Source organism: Epinephelus lanceolatus, chromosome 14, assembly GCF_041903045.1.
Source record: "Epinephelus lanceolatus isolate andai-2023 chromosome 14, ASM4190304v1, whole genome shotgun sequence".
NCBI lineage: Eukaryota > Metazoa > Chordata > Actinopteri > Perciformes > Serranidae > Epinephelus > Epinephelus lanceolatus.
In genome coordinates, this window is record NC_135747.1 from 42,467,774 (window position 1) to 42,484,371 (window position 16,598).

Consider the following 16,598-nt stretch of genomic DNA (forward strand, 5'->3'; position numbering starts at 1 on the left):
TCAAACCAATATTTACACTTAACCTAAGTAATAAATATGATAAAATGAGTATGTTTAAAAATAAAAAGATAAATATGCTGCCGGTCGGCCTGGAGGCACTCTGTGAGCAGTGTGGGGTTGGACAGTGGGTGTGTTTGGGCCCTTTGTATGGACAGTGGGTCTGTAGACATATTTGCTTACCATTATGCTCTGAACAATAACAACTGTATTCGGCTGGTATTGCACACGTCGCTGTGTAATTTAGCTCTAACTCTGACGTCCAGCCTTGCTCCCTTAATAATGACAGAGCGCAGTATATGTAACACAGAAGAAGAAATAAACCGTCCCCTACTATAGCTAATCACAGAGGACAAGAACGGATGTGCTTGCATTTTGTCTTAATACCATTATCTCGAGATCACAGTTAATTATTTTACTGTCGGGATGTCACTACATCAGATTTTTGTTATTATCATTATTAAATTATTTTTAGTCTTGTGGCCAAAATTGTCTGACCTGATATAATTTATCGATAAAATCATCTTTACGTCTGTTTATTAAGCATTCTGTCTTTTTTTTTTTTTAGTAAATAAATTTCACTTTAAATACAAATGTCAGGAGGTGGCGAGTTAGACGAAGCGATAACGGAAATAAAGGGAAATAATTTAAGAGGATTATTTATTGTGTTATTAACACAATATACATATTTCTTTTTTAAATATTACAGTTATTGTCAATACTGGTGCACAGAAACACCCCGAGTCATCATCTCAGGATGACACAGCTCGTTTTCTGGTGATAACATGAATTTATGTCGATTCTTAAGAAAACAAAAGGCGGATTTCTCACGATATTTTACGACAAAGCGAGTTTCGGGACGTAACCGACTGCTCACGTGACTGCAGTATAATTATCCCGTCATCTCAGAAATACATAATACAGTATATTATCTCGTTATCTTGAAAAGCCTGACTTCTGTTATATGTTAAATTATATCTAAATTCTACTGATCAATTAATAATATAAGAATTATCACGAGAAAACAAGCTTTATTATCTCAAGACAACAAATCTTGTGATCTTGAGATAAATGAATTTGCCTTTAGTTATTTCATTTATGATTTAAAAAATAACTGCAAGCACGTCCACTCTTGTCTTCCATACAAAATAAAAGTTGAGCACCCTTTGAAAGGCGAGTGTATTCCTGACAGTTTACAGTACATTTAGTACATCTATCTGCAGTCATCTGTACACACTCCTCACTGACACAGTGTCTAACCTGCCTCTGCACTTTACTCTTAATATAATCTTATAATATATTCTCATTATATACAGTTACATGTGGCGACACAGTGGAGGTGGAAGTTTAATATGTCACCGTTCATCAGCCTCACACCCATCAGAGTTCACTTTGAGTTTAAACATTAATTTCTTTTGTGCCCTTCACGCTCAAGTCATTACAGAAAAGGTTTTAATAGCTGGTGCTGCTGCTCATATCATCACGTCACCTGCGCCCAACAGAAGCATCGCTGCACTTGATGCGACCTCTGTAACATGATCCGTGAGGTCCGTGCGGACTGTGAGCTGTAACCCTTCTACATCTTTAACCCTTCAGAAACTGTGTTCATTTCCACTGTGAGCTGTTCTCATTGGCTTCCTGCACTGCTTTAACCAGCGTTTGAACGATCCAAGGTTCAACTCGTCTACAACTGCAACTAGTAGTCAATTAGTTGGCAACTATTTTTCATTTTCCAAGCAAAAGTGCCAAATATTCTCTGGATCCAGCTTGTAAAAGATGATAATTTGCTGCTTTCCTTTGTCACATGTGACGATAAATTGATTATCTTCATGTTTTAGACTGTTACATCTCACTGGAATTGTACCCAAGATGATTACTCGTGACAAATACATTGATTAATACTCAGACACAAGAAGCAAATTCAACACCTTGTAGTCTTTTTCGTTAACATTTGCGACTGTTAGTTGCAGCTAAACTCTTCCCAACACTCAACACAGCTGTAACACTGCAGAGAAAGGAGTGTAACGATGTGTACTTCACTTCCTCGGTCATCACACCTGAGTCAAGCTCTCACTGAATGATGAGTAACCGTTCTCCACTGAGCTCCTGACTCACGTCAGATGTGGGTCAGCTGTCAGAGGAAGTGTGTTGCCCTGCGTGTCGAGCAAACCCAGGCACAGGATCATTGAGATTACACTTGGACCTGTTCACGTTGACCCGAGACGAACCGTTAACTGTCTGACCCATGAAGCTCCTGTAGCTTGACTACCGAAATCTAAACTGTTTGCTAGTTCCCTAAAATCTGCACAGTATGTTTTTTTGCACGCACTCTGGCGTGGAGCTTGAGTTAAAGGAAAATTTCACATCTTACACACTGATGAGTTACGGTGCATGAACACTATACGCTGCCAATTCACATTAACTCACGTCCGCCCTGCCACGCTGGTCACTTTTGTCAATCCTACAATGCCCCGCCTGCTTCTTTACTCACTAAGCAACAGTGCAAAACCGTTTTCTGTCATACTTTACAAATTCAACGTAAATGGCTGATTCACATGAACAATATTGTCAACATTCGCTGATTATCATTATTCTCCGGGGTTCTCATATTTTCATGGTGAAAATTTAAAAACTTCTCCATGACTTTTCAAGGACCCATAATTTTGTTTGTCTTGCCCCACTTGCCTGGCGTTCTTTAAACATATCAGATTCAAACATAATTTCAGCTAACGGGCAGACGTGACGGGAGAGATGGAACGTGGGGAGAAACATACGTAATGATAAACAAAACGCTGTCACACATCGATGCATGTTAGAGTCACGTTACATCGTCATCTCCAGAAAATAAACTTGCTGTTACGTTACATTACGCAGAGGGTAATCCATGGAAGATTATTCTAACAATTTCAATCCGTGCAACAAAATAATTCTTTTCCAGACTTTTCCAGGCCTGGACTTTTCCAGGTTTTCTATGACCGTGGGAACCCTGAGTCTCGATTCAGCAGTTCCACACAGAGCTGTTCAGAAACTCGTCGCTGCTGCAGCTTGAGTGTCTTGATGTGAGCATCATTTGAATATTTAAAACCATCACGCCGCCAGCTTGGTTTTGAATCAGTCGCTTCTTGTACACAATGAACGGGAGGGAATTTCTGGTTGCGTATAGCAGGGCTGCATCGTCAGCGTTTAGTCTTAATCACATTGCAACATCCAGTAGCTTCACCTGAGCCTCTGCACACATCTGTAATATGCTTCCTTCTCTCCTACAACTTCAAACGGCCCCATCTGATTTGTTTTGTTCCCGACATCTGCAGTATCACCGACTACACATCCTGACACCTGTTTATGGAAGACATGCACTTAGAAAATGTCTCCCAAAGCAGCTTTTTAAATTAAAGTTCATTACATTGGTCACTAGATGGTGGTTAAAGCAGTGCAGTTAACTGCTGAGTGTCGCTGATGTTTACAGATGTGATGACATACTCGCTTGACCCAGTTATGACCCAACAGCACAGCTAGGCCCTGGAAACACATTCATATTAACCTGTAAACTCAAGTTGCACAACCAGGCACAGATTTCTAAGTTCTGATGGTGGAAATGAACTGAAAAGGAAACATGTCCGTGTGTTGTTAGCACCAAGATGAAATGAGCTGCTGGATCCAGATCAGTTCTAACAATGAGATAGGAAACTGTTGGGATGAACTTGGTCATTGCAGTGAGAAAGGCACGGCAGTTTACAGTTAGAACACAGGTAGTCTCTTCTTCCTCTCCACACTCCTCGTTTTTCCTCTGACGTTGTCATGGTGTTTGTGTGTTGGTGTGTGTGCGGCGCTACGTGTGGTGAACCTCGTGGAACATGAGCTCACGAGGGATGGCCGTCTCGGTGCCGTATATCTTGGAGGTGCGACGCTCAAACGCCGTAACCATCTGCTTCACCACCTCGTCGAAGAACATATGGGCGAGCTGGGAGTGGAGGAGGGAGCGAAACTCGAAGGAGATCTGAGGATGGGGAGAGAGGACAAGCTCAGACACACGGAGACAAAGGTGTTAGACATGAAGTTTTAACATGTTGGACTGCTTCAGTTAGCGCATGGCGTCTACTTACAGAAAAATCCACAGTGCAGGTGCGAGGATATCCCGGGAGGCCAGGGCTGAAACGCCAAACTGTCTCCAGGTGGTTGAACAGTTTACCATCTGAACAGGACGCCTGACAAGCAACATCATACACACGTCAATTTAGTTTGCTGCAAACAACGAGTACATGACAGACTTAATGAATCTGCCAGTTGTTACTGAGATCACCAATCATTTAACATCAAACAGTTATAACCTTTTAGAACCCTTTTCCACTGTCATGTTTGACCGTGCTGAGTCAAGCCATGCCACAGAGATTTGCGTTTCCATTATCAGTTTACGCTAAGCTGCGACAGAGATGGACCCTCTCAAAAAGCCTGGCCACCCAACCACAAGTGAGCAGCAGTAGATAAGATATTTTTGGGGTTTTTTATCTTTCTTATAACAGGACAGCTACAGTCTGAAAGGAGAGAGAGGGGCGACAAGACATGTCGCAAAGGGCTGTGGGTTAGAATCGAAACTGCAAAAACAGATGAGGATGGTTGATGAATTTTCACTTTGTATGTCTGCAGCTGCAATGTTCAGGAAGGTATTTCACAGGTGCTGCAGGATGTGCGTCGCAGCACGTCAGCTCCTCAAAAGTGGAGGTTTGCTGTTGGTTTAGGAAACACTTGATTTGGTAGCTGAGGTTTTTCTGAGAAGAGTGTATATTTTAAATGTCAGGAACACAGTCGATCATGTTCATTAAAACCTGGAGCGACATCAGTTTTCTTGTGTTGCTTTCAGGCTCCTTTCACAAATATTTAAACCAATGTGTCTCAAGATTTTTTCAAAAACATGGAAAAATAGGCAACAAGCAACTTGGTAAGAGATGTCCCGCAAATTGCAAGAAAAAACAAGTCAGATAATTATTTTAAAAAGGGAAAAAAGAAAAAAGCTAGGAAAGAACTACATTTATAATTAAATTAAATTTTAAACAAATTTTCTTGTTTTTTGTTTTCTCTTTTTACTAATTTCTTGTTAATTGTTTGGGTCATGTCTTCTTTCCTTGCTTATTACCTTCTTTCTTCTTCTTTGAAAATAAAATCAAGCCAATTAATTCAGGTTTCAAAAAGATAAACTGTGAGAAGCCAAAATTTTGATCATGATTAATATTAGATTAACCGTGCAGCCCTGCTTGAGGGCAATAAAACTAAATGGTTAAAGGAGCTATATGTAAGAAATCGAAAGCAAATAGTCATAAAATCCTCCTAATATGTCACAGAGACTAAGGAATAATGTTCATATAACATACTGATCTCACCAACAACAATAGTACAGCCAGAATATTCACATTTAAAAAAAAATTTTTACAGTCTGCAAATCATGTTTATGTTTTGAATTTGTGTTTTGGCCTGTTGCGCCACCCACCACCGTCTACCAGTCACGCAGTCAGTAGAGTCTCAGCATCAGTTACAGTTACGACTGAGCTACAATGGCTGACGGTGCGACTAAACCCAAACAACCTCGTTATTATTCCCACAAACACCAAGACAAAACTCGAGGCAAAGCGAGGGTCTATATAGGAGATGCTTGTGAACGGTGGAGATGGTTGAAAGCGGAGAAGAATTTGAAATCGGATGTCGAAGTGGCTACTCTTCTCCTCGACAGGTAAGCTTTAGCCAAAGTTGGCTAACTAGCGTCATAGCTAGACGGGGATGGACATTTCGAATACTTTCAACTGTTATTCATTTTCAATCATACATTGTAGCCCATGTGCAGGTGGGTCATTGACCCGACTGATGTTTTTTGAGAAACAAATGTTAGCAGCACGTCAAGCAGCGTTAGCAGTGTCCCGATACATAGCATTAGCAGCCGGCTCGTCCTCAGCTGTATCCCGGCAGCAGCGTTAGCAGCAGAGAAGCCGGACTTGCTCGAACGGTCCGCTGGAAAACCGAAGATCAAGGACGCGGCGACACGGCCCTGCCACGGCAGCCGCCCGTGGGCAAACAAGTCACCCCCAATTTCCACCAGATGCGTGTTGGTTGCGTCTGCGCTCCGGCACGGCAGAGGAGCCGATAGGATTCAATTCTAGTCAATGTGTGTGCTTCCACCGGCTGCGGCTGTGCTGCGTTCCGGCTCCGTCTCAGCTGTGGCACTCCGGAGCCCTCCGGAACAGATACGCAGGACTTCTATTTTTGCCGGACGCCGGAGCACAACGCAACAATTCAGCACAGAGCAGCAACCTCGAATCTGTAGGGGAGGGGGGCGGACACGACTCGCAGCAGTATTTTGAATTTGAGTGCAGTAACCGTTTTGGCCACATTCTTACATACAGCGCCTTTAATAGGCTGAAAAAGCTTTTTACTTTTTACCAGCCATGTAAAGCTGAGACAGAGTACTCCTCTGTGCTAATAATGATCCTGTATGTTCAGGGATGCAGCCTATACCTGAGCCGATCCTTTCCCTTTAAATCTATTGCGACGGTATTTCACACTATTTCAACTGCTGTTGCGCAATTGTTTGTTTTTGTTAAAAATAAATAGTTCATCATTGCATTAATCTGTGTCATCTTGTTTCATTTTATCTTAGGAAAGAACTGTGTAGTCGTCAATGCCTGATGCCTCTAGTCTTTACTGTTCTACATGTAAAGGTATATAGCTTTTTAGGTCAACCACGGTGTCGGATCGGTATTGGTTATCAGCTGATACTCAAAGCCACAGCATCAGGACTGGTATCGAAACTGAAAAAGCTGGATCGGTGCATCTCTAGTATGTTAATTATATTTGGACAAAAACTACAAATAAACATCCTGTGTGTTAGAAACAGGTGTTTTCACTGCAGACAGTTTATCTTGTGACATGGTGCATGGTGTGAATATGGTGTGAAACTGTATTTTGTACTCTTTGGAAACATTTTTATGAATGAAACTTGCCCACAGACTGAGCAGCTCAGGCAGCCTGATATTATAATTATTGTGCTAATGTTGACAATGTTTACAACAAGTCTGTGCATTTAATAGAGAACAGAAAAAAGTAAGAGCAGTTTGGGATAGGAAGATGTTCTTGCATTGAGCAAACGTGCGCTTGGCTGCAGCACCGTACCTTGACCAGGTGGGGGCGCACTGAGGTGATAAGAGAGGTGTAGCTCTCCATCACAGGTGGAAAGCCCACAGATAGTTTGGCCTTGCAGAATCCAGCTCGCTTGAACACCACTTCAGACTTCTTACACCAGGGAACAAAGAGGCGGTAGTTTTCCACTCCGGCCACCACTTCGTACATCTCCTGCATGGAAAACCTGCAGAGCCAGAGCAGGGACAGAACAGCCATAAGCTCCGTGTGTGTGTCTGCGCGACAGGAAGCAGGTGAAGGTCAGTGCTGTGACATAACATTAAACACTAAACAAAGCTGGCACGGTACAGTCATGACCCAGTTGAGTCTGAAATAGGTCAGTGAGGAACAAAGAGAAAGAGAAGAGGAAGAGACAGAGAGGCAGACAGAGTGAAAGAGAAGATATGTTTTATAAGCTATCAGATATCTAAATAAAGAAAAGAAGCAGTGAATGAGACACAGATGGACACGGGTTCCCACACCACTGTTACGTAACTGCATCACTCCAGCTGAGGGAAAATAGCTGCAGCCACCCGCGTCTATTTATACAAGCAGATTTAGTGATTATGACCTTTCTATGGAACACAGGAGGACATTTAGTGCGTCATGCACAAACGCATGTTCAGCCTCATGTAGGGCACCAGCATTAAAACAATCATTCATACGTTCACTTGTGATTTATGAGGGCTGTGACCAGGAGCACAACGTTTTAACCTTACACCTGCACAAAGATTGTGTACACACAAAACTACGTTCCATTTCACATGCATTCCTGGCGCTGTGTGCACGTGGTTAAACACCGACTTTGAACTGCAACTGCTGCAATTTCCCTCAGGATAAGTAAAGTTACCTCGACAAAGAAGATCTTATTTTATCATATATATTTGAATGTGCTGTTTGTTGGTGTCCTTCAGTAAAGTGTCTGGAGGCTATTCTTTTATGATGACCATAACAAGGACATTTTGAGGGCTGGGCAATTATTCAAATTTTATCTTCAGGTACAATTTCAGCTTCCGATGATTATGAAAAAAAGGTAATTGAAATAAAACAATTATTGTGCCACTTTCATTTTCAATTTTCAATGATGCTCTTGTTATCAAACCTATTGCACGAAATCTTGGAGTCTTCATGCCTGGATCACGGTTACAGCCTCTTTTCTCGTCTGAATCAAAAATCTATTAATCGACATCAGACTGTTCAGAATTCAGCTGCCAGAGCCCTGATCACATCAGTCCAGCTTTAGCCTCTTCTCAGTAGGGCTGCAACGATTAGTCGACTAATCGACTATTACAATAATCAGTGACTATTTTAGTAGTCGACTAATTGGTTTGAGTCATTTTTCATAGAAAAGTACTATAAAAGTACCCCAAAATACTCTTATTGCAGCTTCTTATGTTCAGATATTGACAGCTTTACACACTCTCCCATGATGGTGAACTAAAACCCTTTGGCGTGAGTACGAAACAAGACATCAGATGACATCATTTTGGGGTTTGGGAGAGACATTTTTCAACATTTTAACACATTTTTTGATAAAATGATTAGTCGACTAATCGAAAATATAATCGACAAATTAGTCGACAATGAAAATAATCGTTAGTTGCAGCCCCACTTCACACCAGCTCCCAGTATGTTTTAGAATAGATTTTAAGATTTTACAGATCACGTTTAAGACTCTTCATGGTCTCCCTCCCTGCTATATCTCTGACCTCTTAGTGCTGTATACTCCAGGATGTACTTTGAGGTCCTCAGGCAGAGGTCTTCGTTCCAGCTGAAAACTAAAGGGGACAGAGCGTTTGCTGTCGGGGCCCTGAGGCTCTGGAACAATCTGCCCGAGGAGATCAGGTCGGCTGAGTCAGTGATCTCTTTTAAGTCCCTTCTTAAAACACTTTGATCAGAGAGCCTTTCCTGAAGTTTATTTAGACTTTTATTTTCTCAGTTTTCATATACCAAAGTGTTTTTACCAATTCCTACAAAGTTGTTTTCATGTCTTGTCTGTTTTAACTGGCGACATGTAAAGCACTTTGTAACTCTGTTTTGAAAAGCGCTCTATAAATTACTTGGTTTAATTAACTTGGTAACGTTCTCACTATATCTAGTGACTTTTCAGACCCTCTTAGCGACTTTATTTTTAAAAAAAGACAACCCACAAATGAACAACTAATTCAGTAAGAATGTCCTGATTCAACACTATTTCTACAGATAATACAGTTGCACAGTGCAAGTACATAATTCAATGTATACACACATTTAAAAAAATATTTCCTGCCCTGTTGCTGCCTCGAGGGAATTTCTCTCTCCCTTCAAGAGTATCCTCCATTGTTTGTTCCTCCAGTGCAGCCTTTGCCTGAGTAACCTGAATGAACTATAATCCATTTGGTGTTCATATTCATTGCCTGTAATTCTTTTGTGCAACTTAAAACCGGCAGTTAAAAAAGGCATTGATCGACACCGATACTGATCTTTGAGATCGGATCGGGACATCCCTATCATTCAGACCATCAAGGAAAAGGTGAGAAATAAATCAAAATATATCATGTTGTGTTTAATTCTCATGCATGCTGCACAGACCAATCAAAGCAGCAATCTTCCGCCAACAGCGCGGAGTCCTTCCTCCTCTTGCACTTATTTCATTTAGTCCCACTGGTAGGAGGCCCCGGGGCAGACCCAGGACACACTGGAGGGGTTATATATCTCATCTGGCCTGGGAACACCTTGGGGTCCCCCAGGAGGAGCTGATAAGTATCACTGGGGAGAGGGACGTCTGGGGTGCTTTGCTTGGCCTGCTGCCCCCAATAAGCAGATAAAAATGGATGGATGGGTGAATGGAAATTTTATTTATTTATCTTTAATTTTACATTTATGTTTGGCTTTCAGTTTAATTTTGTTCCCCCAAAGTCAGTGAGTTATCATGTTCAATAAACATGATCTCAATATAGAGTAAAATAATTGTGATTATGATTTTTTGCCATAATTAAGCAGCCCTATTTTGAGTTCAATTCAAACTAAAAAACGTGTAAAGTATGTCTCATAAAATGCAAAAAGGAAGTAACAAAGACAGTGAAGAGGATATATTAAAATAACTCTCAAAAATCCTTTTCCTTTCTACATCCCAGAGGCACTAACTCACCCAATGATGCGTCTCTCAGAGTACTCCTTCCTCTTGGAGAAGGAATCGGCCAGGTTGAAGAAGCTACGAGCGGGTAACGCGATGCTCCGCCCGGGCATGGCTGCAACCAGCGGGGGAGGTACACGAGCCATTAGGATCCCACATGATGACAGGTATCTGTGCACGAAGCAAACAAAAAACAACAATTAATACTCTCATAAAGCACAAAACAGCACACTGAATTCTATTTTGTTGTTTCTGTAAATACTTTTGGATAATTTGTTTATAACTCTGTTGTTTCCGGTTCTTTATCTAGCCTCAGACAAATCTTAAACTTCTGTACGTCAGCATGAAGTCTGGTGCTCATTGGTCTATCATACCTGTGCATTCAAAGCAACAAGCTGCAACATACGCCTCAACAGGAACAAGATACTCGACATGAAAAGCTCTCTAGCAAAACCAGCCAAGCATTTGTCATTCAAATTAAATGAGTCACAGATGCCATATAATCAAAATGGAACGGGGTCAAAGGTTAACTTTAACTTCTGAGAGCTCCAACACTGTACAGCCCAACCAGCTGGGCTGGCTTGACCTCGTTTTGTTACTGCTTGTCTGCAAATACACATACTTTCTGTTTGCCCTCGGGGGAGAAGTGACAGAATTAGGTTAGGTTTCTCTTTTACCAATGTTCTAAAACACAGAGTACTGAAATCAGCACCCTGCAAAGAAAAATACAGTTAATATCAGCAAATCGGATATGGGCAAAAAAATCTAGTATCATGCATCCTTAATTTTGTCTCATGGATTACTTGTATTTTATCAAGAAAAAAATTCTGTCTGTTTTCAGCTTCTAAAATGTGAGGATTTGCTGCTTTATATCTTTGTATGTTTCACAGATTTGGATTTTGTGTTTTGTGTTGTGAACCTGTCACTGTCGTCACATCTTAATTCTCTTAGGGCAGAGACAATTTTATTAGTATGGCACATTTCATTAACTTAGTGGTTTCAATGAAAGACAACATCTAAAAAAGAAAACGAGAACACAGGTAGCATAAACAACATGCCGCAACACTTCAATTAAATGTCCAGTTCCTTTTACTAGCCTGGTGTAGCTGCACATTTTGACAAATGGGCTAATGCCTGTCTCAATTAGACGCCTGGCCTGGTTGCCATGTAGTTAATTCTTATAAAACGTCTTTGGATGATTGCACAAACAAATATAAATGTTTAAACTTCTTTCAAGCCCTCGTGACAGTCTGGCAACCTGTCCAGGATGTACGTCACCTGGCGCCTAGTGTCAGCTGGGATCTTTTGTCAACATGGACATGCTACACATATTGTTAGCTTAGTAAGATTCTCTACAGTTCAATCCTTCCATTCAATTCACTGAAACCACAAACACCAAAGAATAATTGATTCAGATTTACCGGCCTGGTGAACACAAGAGAAGAAAAAAAGTGGAGACTCCTTTAAACTTTTAAACAAGTAATATTCATACTGGTTAAAATAAACAAGTTGATTTTATTTTTTTGCGGTGCAGCATTTTGTGTGAAAGGAATTAAAACCCTGTCTCACATAGACGCCTGGTTGAGTTCAGTGATTTAAGAAAATAATAGCACAGGCTATTAACTGAAGATTTATGGTAAACAAGAATGTAGCATGAGCATGAGTCATCAGCATCAACACAATGAAACAGAAACTCACGTTATCATGATACTAAAGCATTAATCATGCAGTTCTGTTTCCCCTTTCCACAGCACTGCTGCACTGATTAACAGGGATCAATGTGATCATGGCAGAAGCCCTGACTCAGATCCTGTGTAACACCATGAATGGAAGGACTCTGCTAATCCTGGATTGGTAAGAACTAACTTGTAATCTCCACAGAGGCTATGAACACATTAAATTAACCCAGCCCCTGCAGAGAGGAGGGATGTGTCAGGCGGATTGATTGGTCCATTGTGCCTGGCTGTCACCCACTGCACCTGTGGCACCCTGTTCCACAATGTCCCTGGCACCGGATGGTTTGGAAGCACAATGCACCTCACAGGGCATGTGTTTGGATTTAACCAGCCTTAATGTCACCACTTAATGTGACGGGACAATATCAATGTCATCATCAACTTATAAAACGTAGCCTGTGCTTCTCATGACATGCTGCTTCAAATTCCTGTTCCAATACTGGCTTGCTGATCACTTCAAAGAGAGCCCATTCACTACTACCTGAAATGTGATACAGCTGACACTGACCTCAAAGTGTCAAGTACGTGCAACTGAATGGGTGCTGATATGGAGAGTTGTGGTGGAGAAATTAGGACTTGAGAGCAAAGAAAAAGGACAGTGCACACATCTAACACCAGCAGGGTGCAGATGCAGATACTGCAAGCTCCCACAAGTTTAATCATCAATCATTCGACCATCATGGCACAGAAACCATGCAAAATATCACCAAATTAAATTTCTGTGAGTGTGCGGATTACCTCTCTTTATCCTGAGAAACATTTTGAAGCAATTTGCCACCTTCCACAACACTGTTCCAGAGACTAAATTGGATTTTAGCTGTGTTCCTCAGTAATGGCAGTAGTTATATCTTACCTAACACCTGTCAGCCGGCATTAAAATCACTTTCTCTTGTAGGATTTTAAAGTCGAGATAAAAACGTATGTCGTACGTATTGCAAAACACCACGCAGCTGATGCAATAGCAGAAGCTATTAGAGGTTAAAAAAGAATCCTGACATACAGCTGAATCCATAACTTCTCACCCTGGGGGCAAAGTTGAGTGGGTCAGGCTGCAGTCGTGGAAGGTAACTTGACACACTTTTCTAAATGGTACCCTTATATATATCCATTTTTTTTAATACTTGAAAACATTTCAGGGGAAGGTATTATACTTTTTACTTCATTTAAGCTATTAGACAGGTTTAGTTACTGATTACTTTACAGTTTCAATTTTTAGTCATGGGTTTCTCTCTACATTCTCCAGACGCCTCTCTGTGACGCCCCCTGACGCCAAAAATGTATGCTAACCTCTGCTTTTTAAGTTATTTATAATTATCAGTTATACTTTTTTTGATTAATGTTGGACCACTGAATGATGAGCCATGATGAACTGAATGAATCCTAAACACTGACATTTATTTATTATTACTATTACTACAAATTGACAGAACTGACAACAACTGCATTTCACTGAAATCATATTTTATGATTTCATGTAAGAAAGGAATTGATTGAATTGGATTGAATTGAATTGATTGATTATACTACACCATAAATAATACTCTATTACATGTAAAAGTCTGCATTGGAAATGTTACTGCAATAAAAAATATGTAAGCATAATCAGGACAATGTACTTATACTAGACTATTAAACGTAAAAATACTCAATACTACAGGAAAATCTAAAGACTAAAAAAAACAGAAAAGAACTAAACTCAAAATTATTTCAAAGGTATTTAAATAATTAAAAGGAAGGAACCACACATTTTTTAACCATTAGCAAAATAGCTGCAGATTAATTTTCAGTCAATCGACTAATTTTTCAATCTACTAGTCATTTCAGCTGCACTTGTTGATAGCCTTCATTATAACAAAACATTATGTTTTAGAAGCTCTTTGCGTGTTTTGTGAGAAAAAAAACTTGTAAAGTAACTTAAGCTGTCACATAATTAAAGGTATAATTAAAAGAAGTAAAAAAGTACAGCATTTCCTTCTGAAATGTGGCAGAGCAAGAGAACAAAGTGGCATGAAAAGAAAAGTACAAGAAGTCCCTCTTCAAATTTTATACATTACTTAACCAGGGCTGGAAACTAGACAGACAGATGACAGTCAGACAGACAGACAGACAGATTGATGCACTTAACTGATCCCAAGCTGGGAACGTCTTGTACTTCAATTGACTTTTTCGTCCACCTGCCACAGTTGCAGATGGATTCTGACATCCATCAGCCTCTCAGCAGATCACCACTGTGTGTTTTCTGGCTGATGAGTGAAGCTAACCCAGCAGCAGCTTGCATACTTTAGCAGCATCTGGCTGGTGGCTGGAGCTCATTTCCAACCCTGTACTTAACTGTTACTTAACATTACATTCCTGAGAGTTAGCATATTTATTAGCCTTAAAATCCTAACTTTTCCAAACTGTACTCAGTCGAGCAGAGTCCATGAATACCGTGGTGAAGCCCGTAAACGTTGCTAGCTTAAGCCGTGACATGTTTACCACCTAACTGCCGAGTATCGTCGGTGCTAACACTACTGTAACGTTAAGTTAGCTAACCAGTTGCTATTATCGGGGGCGTGTCTCCTTCTAATTCTTTACAGATTAACTCGACAGTTATAACATTTAAAACCTCACCTGACTCTGTTCCTGGTCTGTATTTCCCGGGTGGCTGTCGACGGAAACTGTTTTATACACTCAGCTACTTTTCTCAGGCTCCGGCTGCCTCTCGCCATCGTCTCTTTCTCTGACGGATCTCTTCGCTCGCGGAGCAGACAGCAGCGCCCACTGGCTGGTCCCGCCCCCTGACGCCACGCCCCCTCCAAACTTCGCCCTGCCATTGGATGACCCGTAACGCACTGAGCGCTCTCATTGGCCAGTGCTCTGGTTCGTCAACTGTCATCGCTGACGTGTATGCCCCGGGCGTGCACGAACGCGCACTCACGCAGGAATGTCACGAGATGTTGGCTCATGTTTCACTGTGGCTGAGTACACTCAGGTTCACTGCACTCACTGTAGCGTTACACACACACTGGAGCTGTTTCATTTGGACCACAGCACTTAACCTGCTTTAATTCTCCTCATCTTGGCCCTGTGGAGCCCTCTGTTAAATCACACACATCAATCAATGTTAAAAATCGATTTAGTCTATAAATAGATGAAACTCTAATTATATTGGCCTCTGAATTGTTTGACAAACAAATCAATCAAGGAGTGAAATTAGGTTTCAAGCAGCTGCACCATCTCTACACTCAGATCAATACTCATCACGTCTGACCAGGAGAAAGTCATCCACGCCTTCATTTCATCCCAAACTATTTTGGTGTCACTCAGTTTTGTTCATGCCGCCTTCATCTAGTCCAAAATGCAGCATAACAAGGTCAGAAAAGAAGGAGCACAATGCCCCCATTGTTGCCTCTCTGTTGGCAGCCTGCTGGCTACAGAATTCATTTAAAGATTTAGATGTTTGTCCACAAAGTGTTTAACAGCCTCACCCCTTCTGACATCATAGAGCTGCTCTCAACATATCCCACTGAGAGAGACAGTGGGGCAGAGGGTGTTTTGGAAATGTTACATTTCATTGGTGCTACAAACATTTTTTAAAATTAATTGGTTAAAAATATATTGCAAATCCAGATTCCCTGTGGTTTTCCATCCCCAGTCACCATCCATCCAAGGCAGGGTCGCAGGGCCAGCAGGCCGAGCAAAGCACCCCAGACGTCCCTCTCCCCAACAATGCCTCCCAGCTCTTCCTGAGGGACCCCAAGGTGTCCCCAGGCCAGATGACAGATGAGAAATATAATCTCTCCAGCATGTCCTGGGTCTGCCCCGGGGCCTCTTACCAGTGGGACGTGCCAGGGACAACTCTGACAGGAGGTGCCCAGGAGGATCCTGATCAGATGCCTGAACCACCTGAACTGACCCCTTTCGACACGAAGAAGCAGCAACTCTACTCGGAGCTCCCTCCAGATCCTCGAGCTCCTTTGGACATTGAGATGGTGATGACTATTGCACTATACAAGACAGAGCAGACTATCTGTTGAGGAGACCCAGGTCTTTTGGTGTACAGGGGACACTCCTGAGGACCCTCTTTGACTCTGTGGTAGCATCAGACATCTTCTATAGAGTGGTTTGCTGTCAACAGCTGACAGGAAGAGACTCAACAGACTGATTAAGAAGGCCAGCTTTGTCCTGGGATGCTCCCTCCACCCTCTGGGGGTAGTAGGAGAAGAGAGAATGATAGCCAAGCTGTGATCCCTTATGGACAACATGTCCCACTTCATGCAGGACACTTTGACAGCACTGGGCAGCTCCTTCAGTGGCAGGCTGCTTCACCAGCAGTGTTTGAAGAAGAGATACTGCAGATCCTTTCTTCCTGCTGCTGTCAGACTGTCAGACCACACGGCCTAAAACTATGGACAATCAATCACTACACTTGATACGTGCAATAATGTAAATTCTGCCATTCAGCCTGTCTATTTATTTATTATATCTTTTATTGTTCACTTTGTACAATCAGCACTCAGGTGCAATATCTATACTTCCATCAGTCTGTCTCTTTATTATATTTAGCTTATTGCTGCTTACTTATCATATTGCTTTGTGTTTTTATA

The 16,598-nt window shown here is 41.5% G+C and overlaps 1 protein-coding gene across 1 annotated transcript; it reads right to left on the minus strand.

Annotated features, from left to right (window-relative positions):
* Positions 1–685: 685 nt before the first annotated feature.
* On the minus strand, positions 686–14,773 carry coq10b (coenzyme Q10B). Its single transcript, XM_033617776.2, has 5 exons — positions 14,623–14,773; positions 10,289–10,444; positions 7,153–7,345; positions 4,101–4,202; positions 686–3,994 (listed from the first exon to the last, which is right to left on the minus strand). Exons 1-5 carry the CDS (start codon positions 14,718–14,720, stop codon positions 3,827–3,829), a joined length of 717 nt encoding a protein of 238 aa, XP_033473667.1. The 5' UTR covers positions 14,721–14,773; the 3' UTR covers positions 686–3,826.
* Positions 14,774–16,598: the final 1,825 nt, after the last annotated feature.

Bases quoted from the DNA above. Each gene is read 5' to 3' on its own strand.
- coq10b (XM_033617776.2), bottom strand. From the start codon at position 14,720: ATGGCGAGAGGCAGCCGGAGCCTGAGAAAAGTAGCTGAGTGTATAAAA. The intron at 10,445-14,622 runs GTGAGGTTTTAA...CTTCGTGCACAG, and splicing joins CAGACCAGGAACAGAGTCAG to ATACCTGTCATCATGTGGGA. The intron at 4,203-7,152 runs GTACGGTGCTGC...GTTGCTTGTCAG, and splicing joins TGCGCCCCCACCTGGTCAAG to GCGTCCTGTTCAGATGGTAA.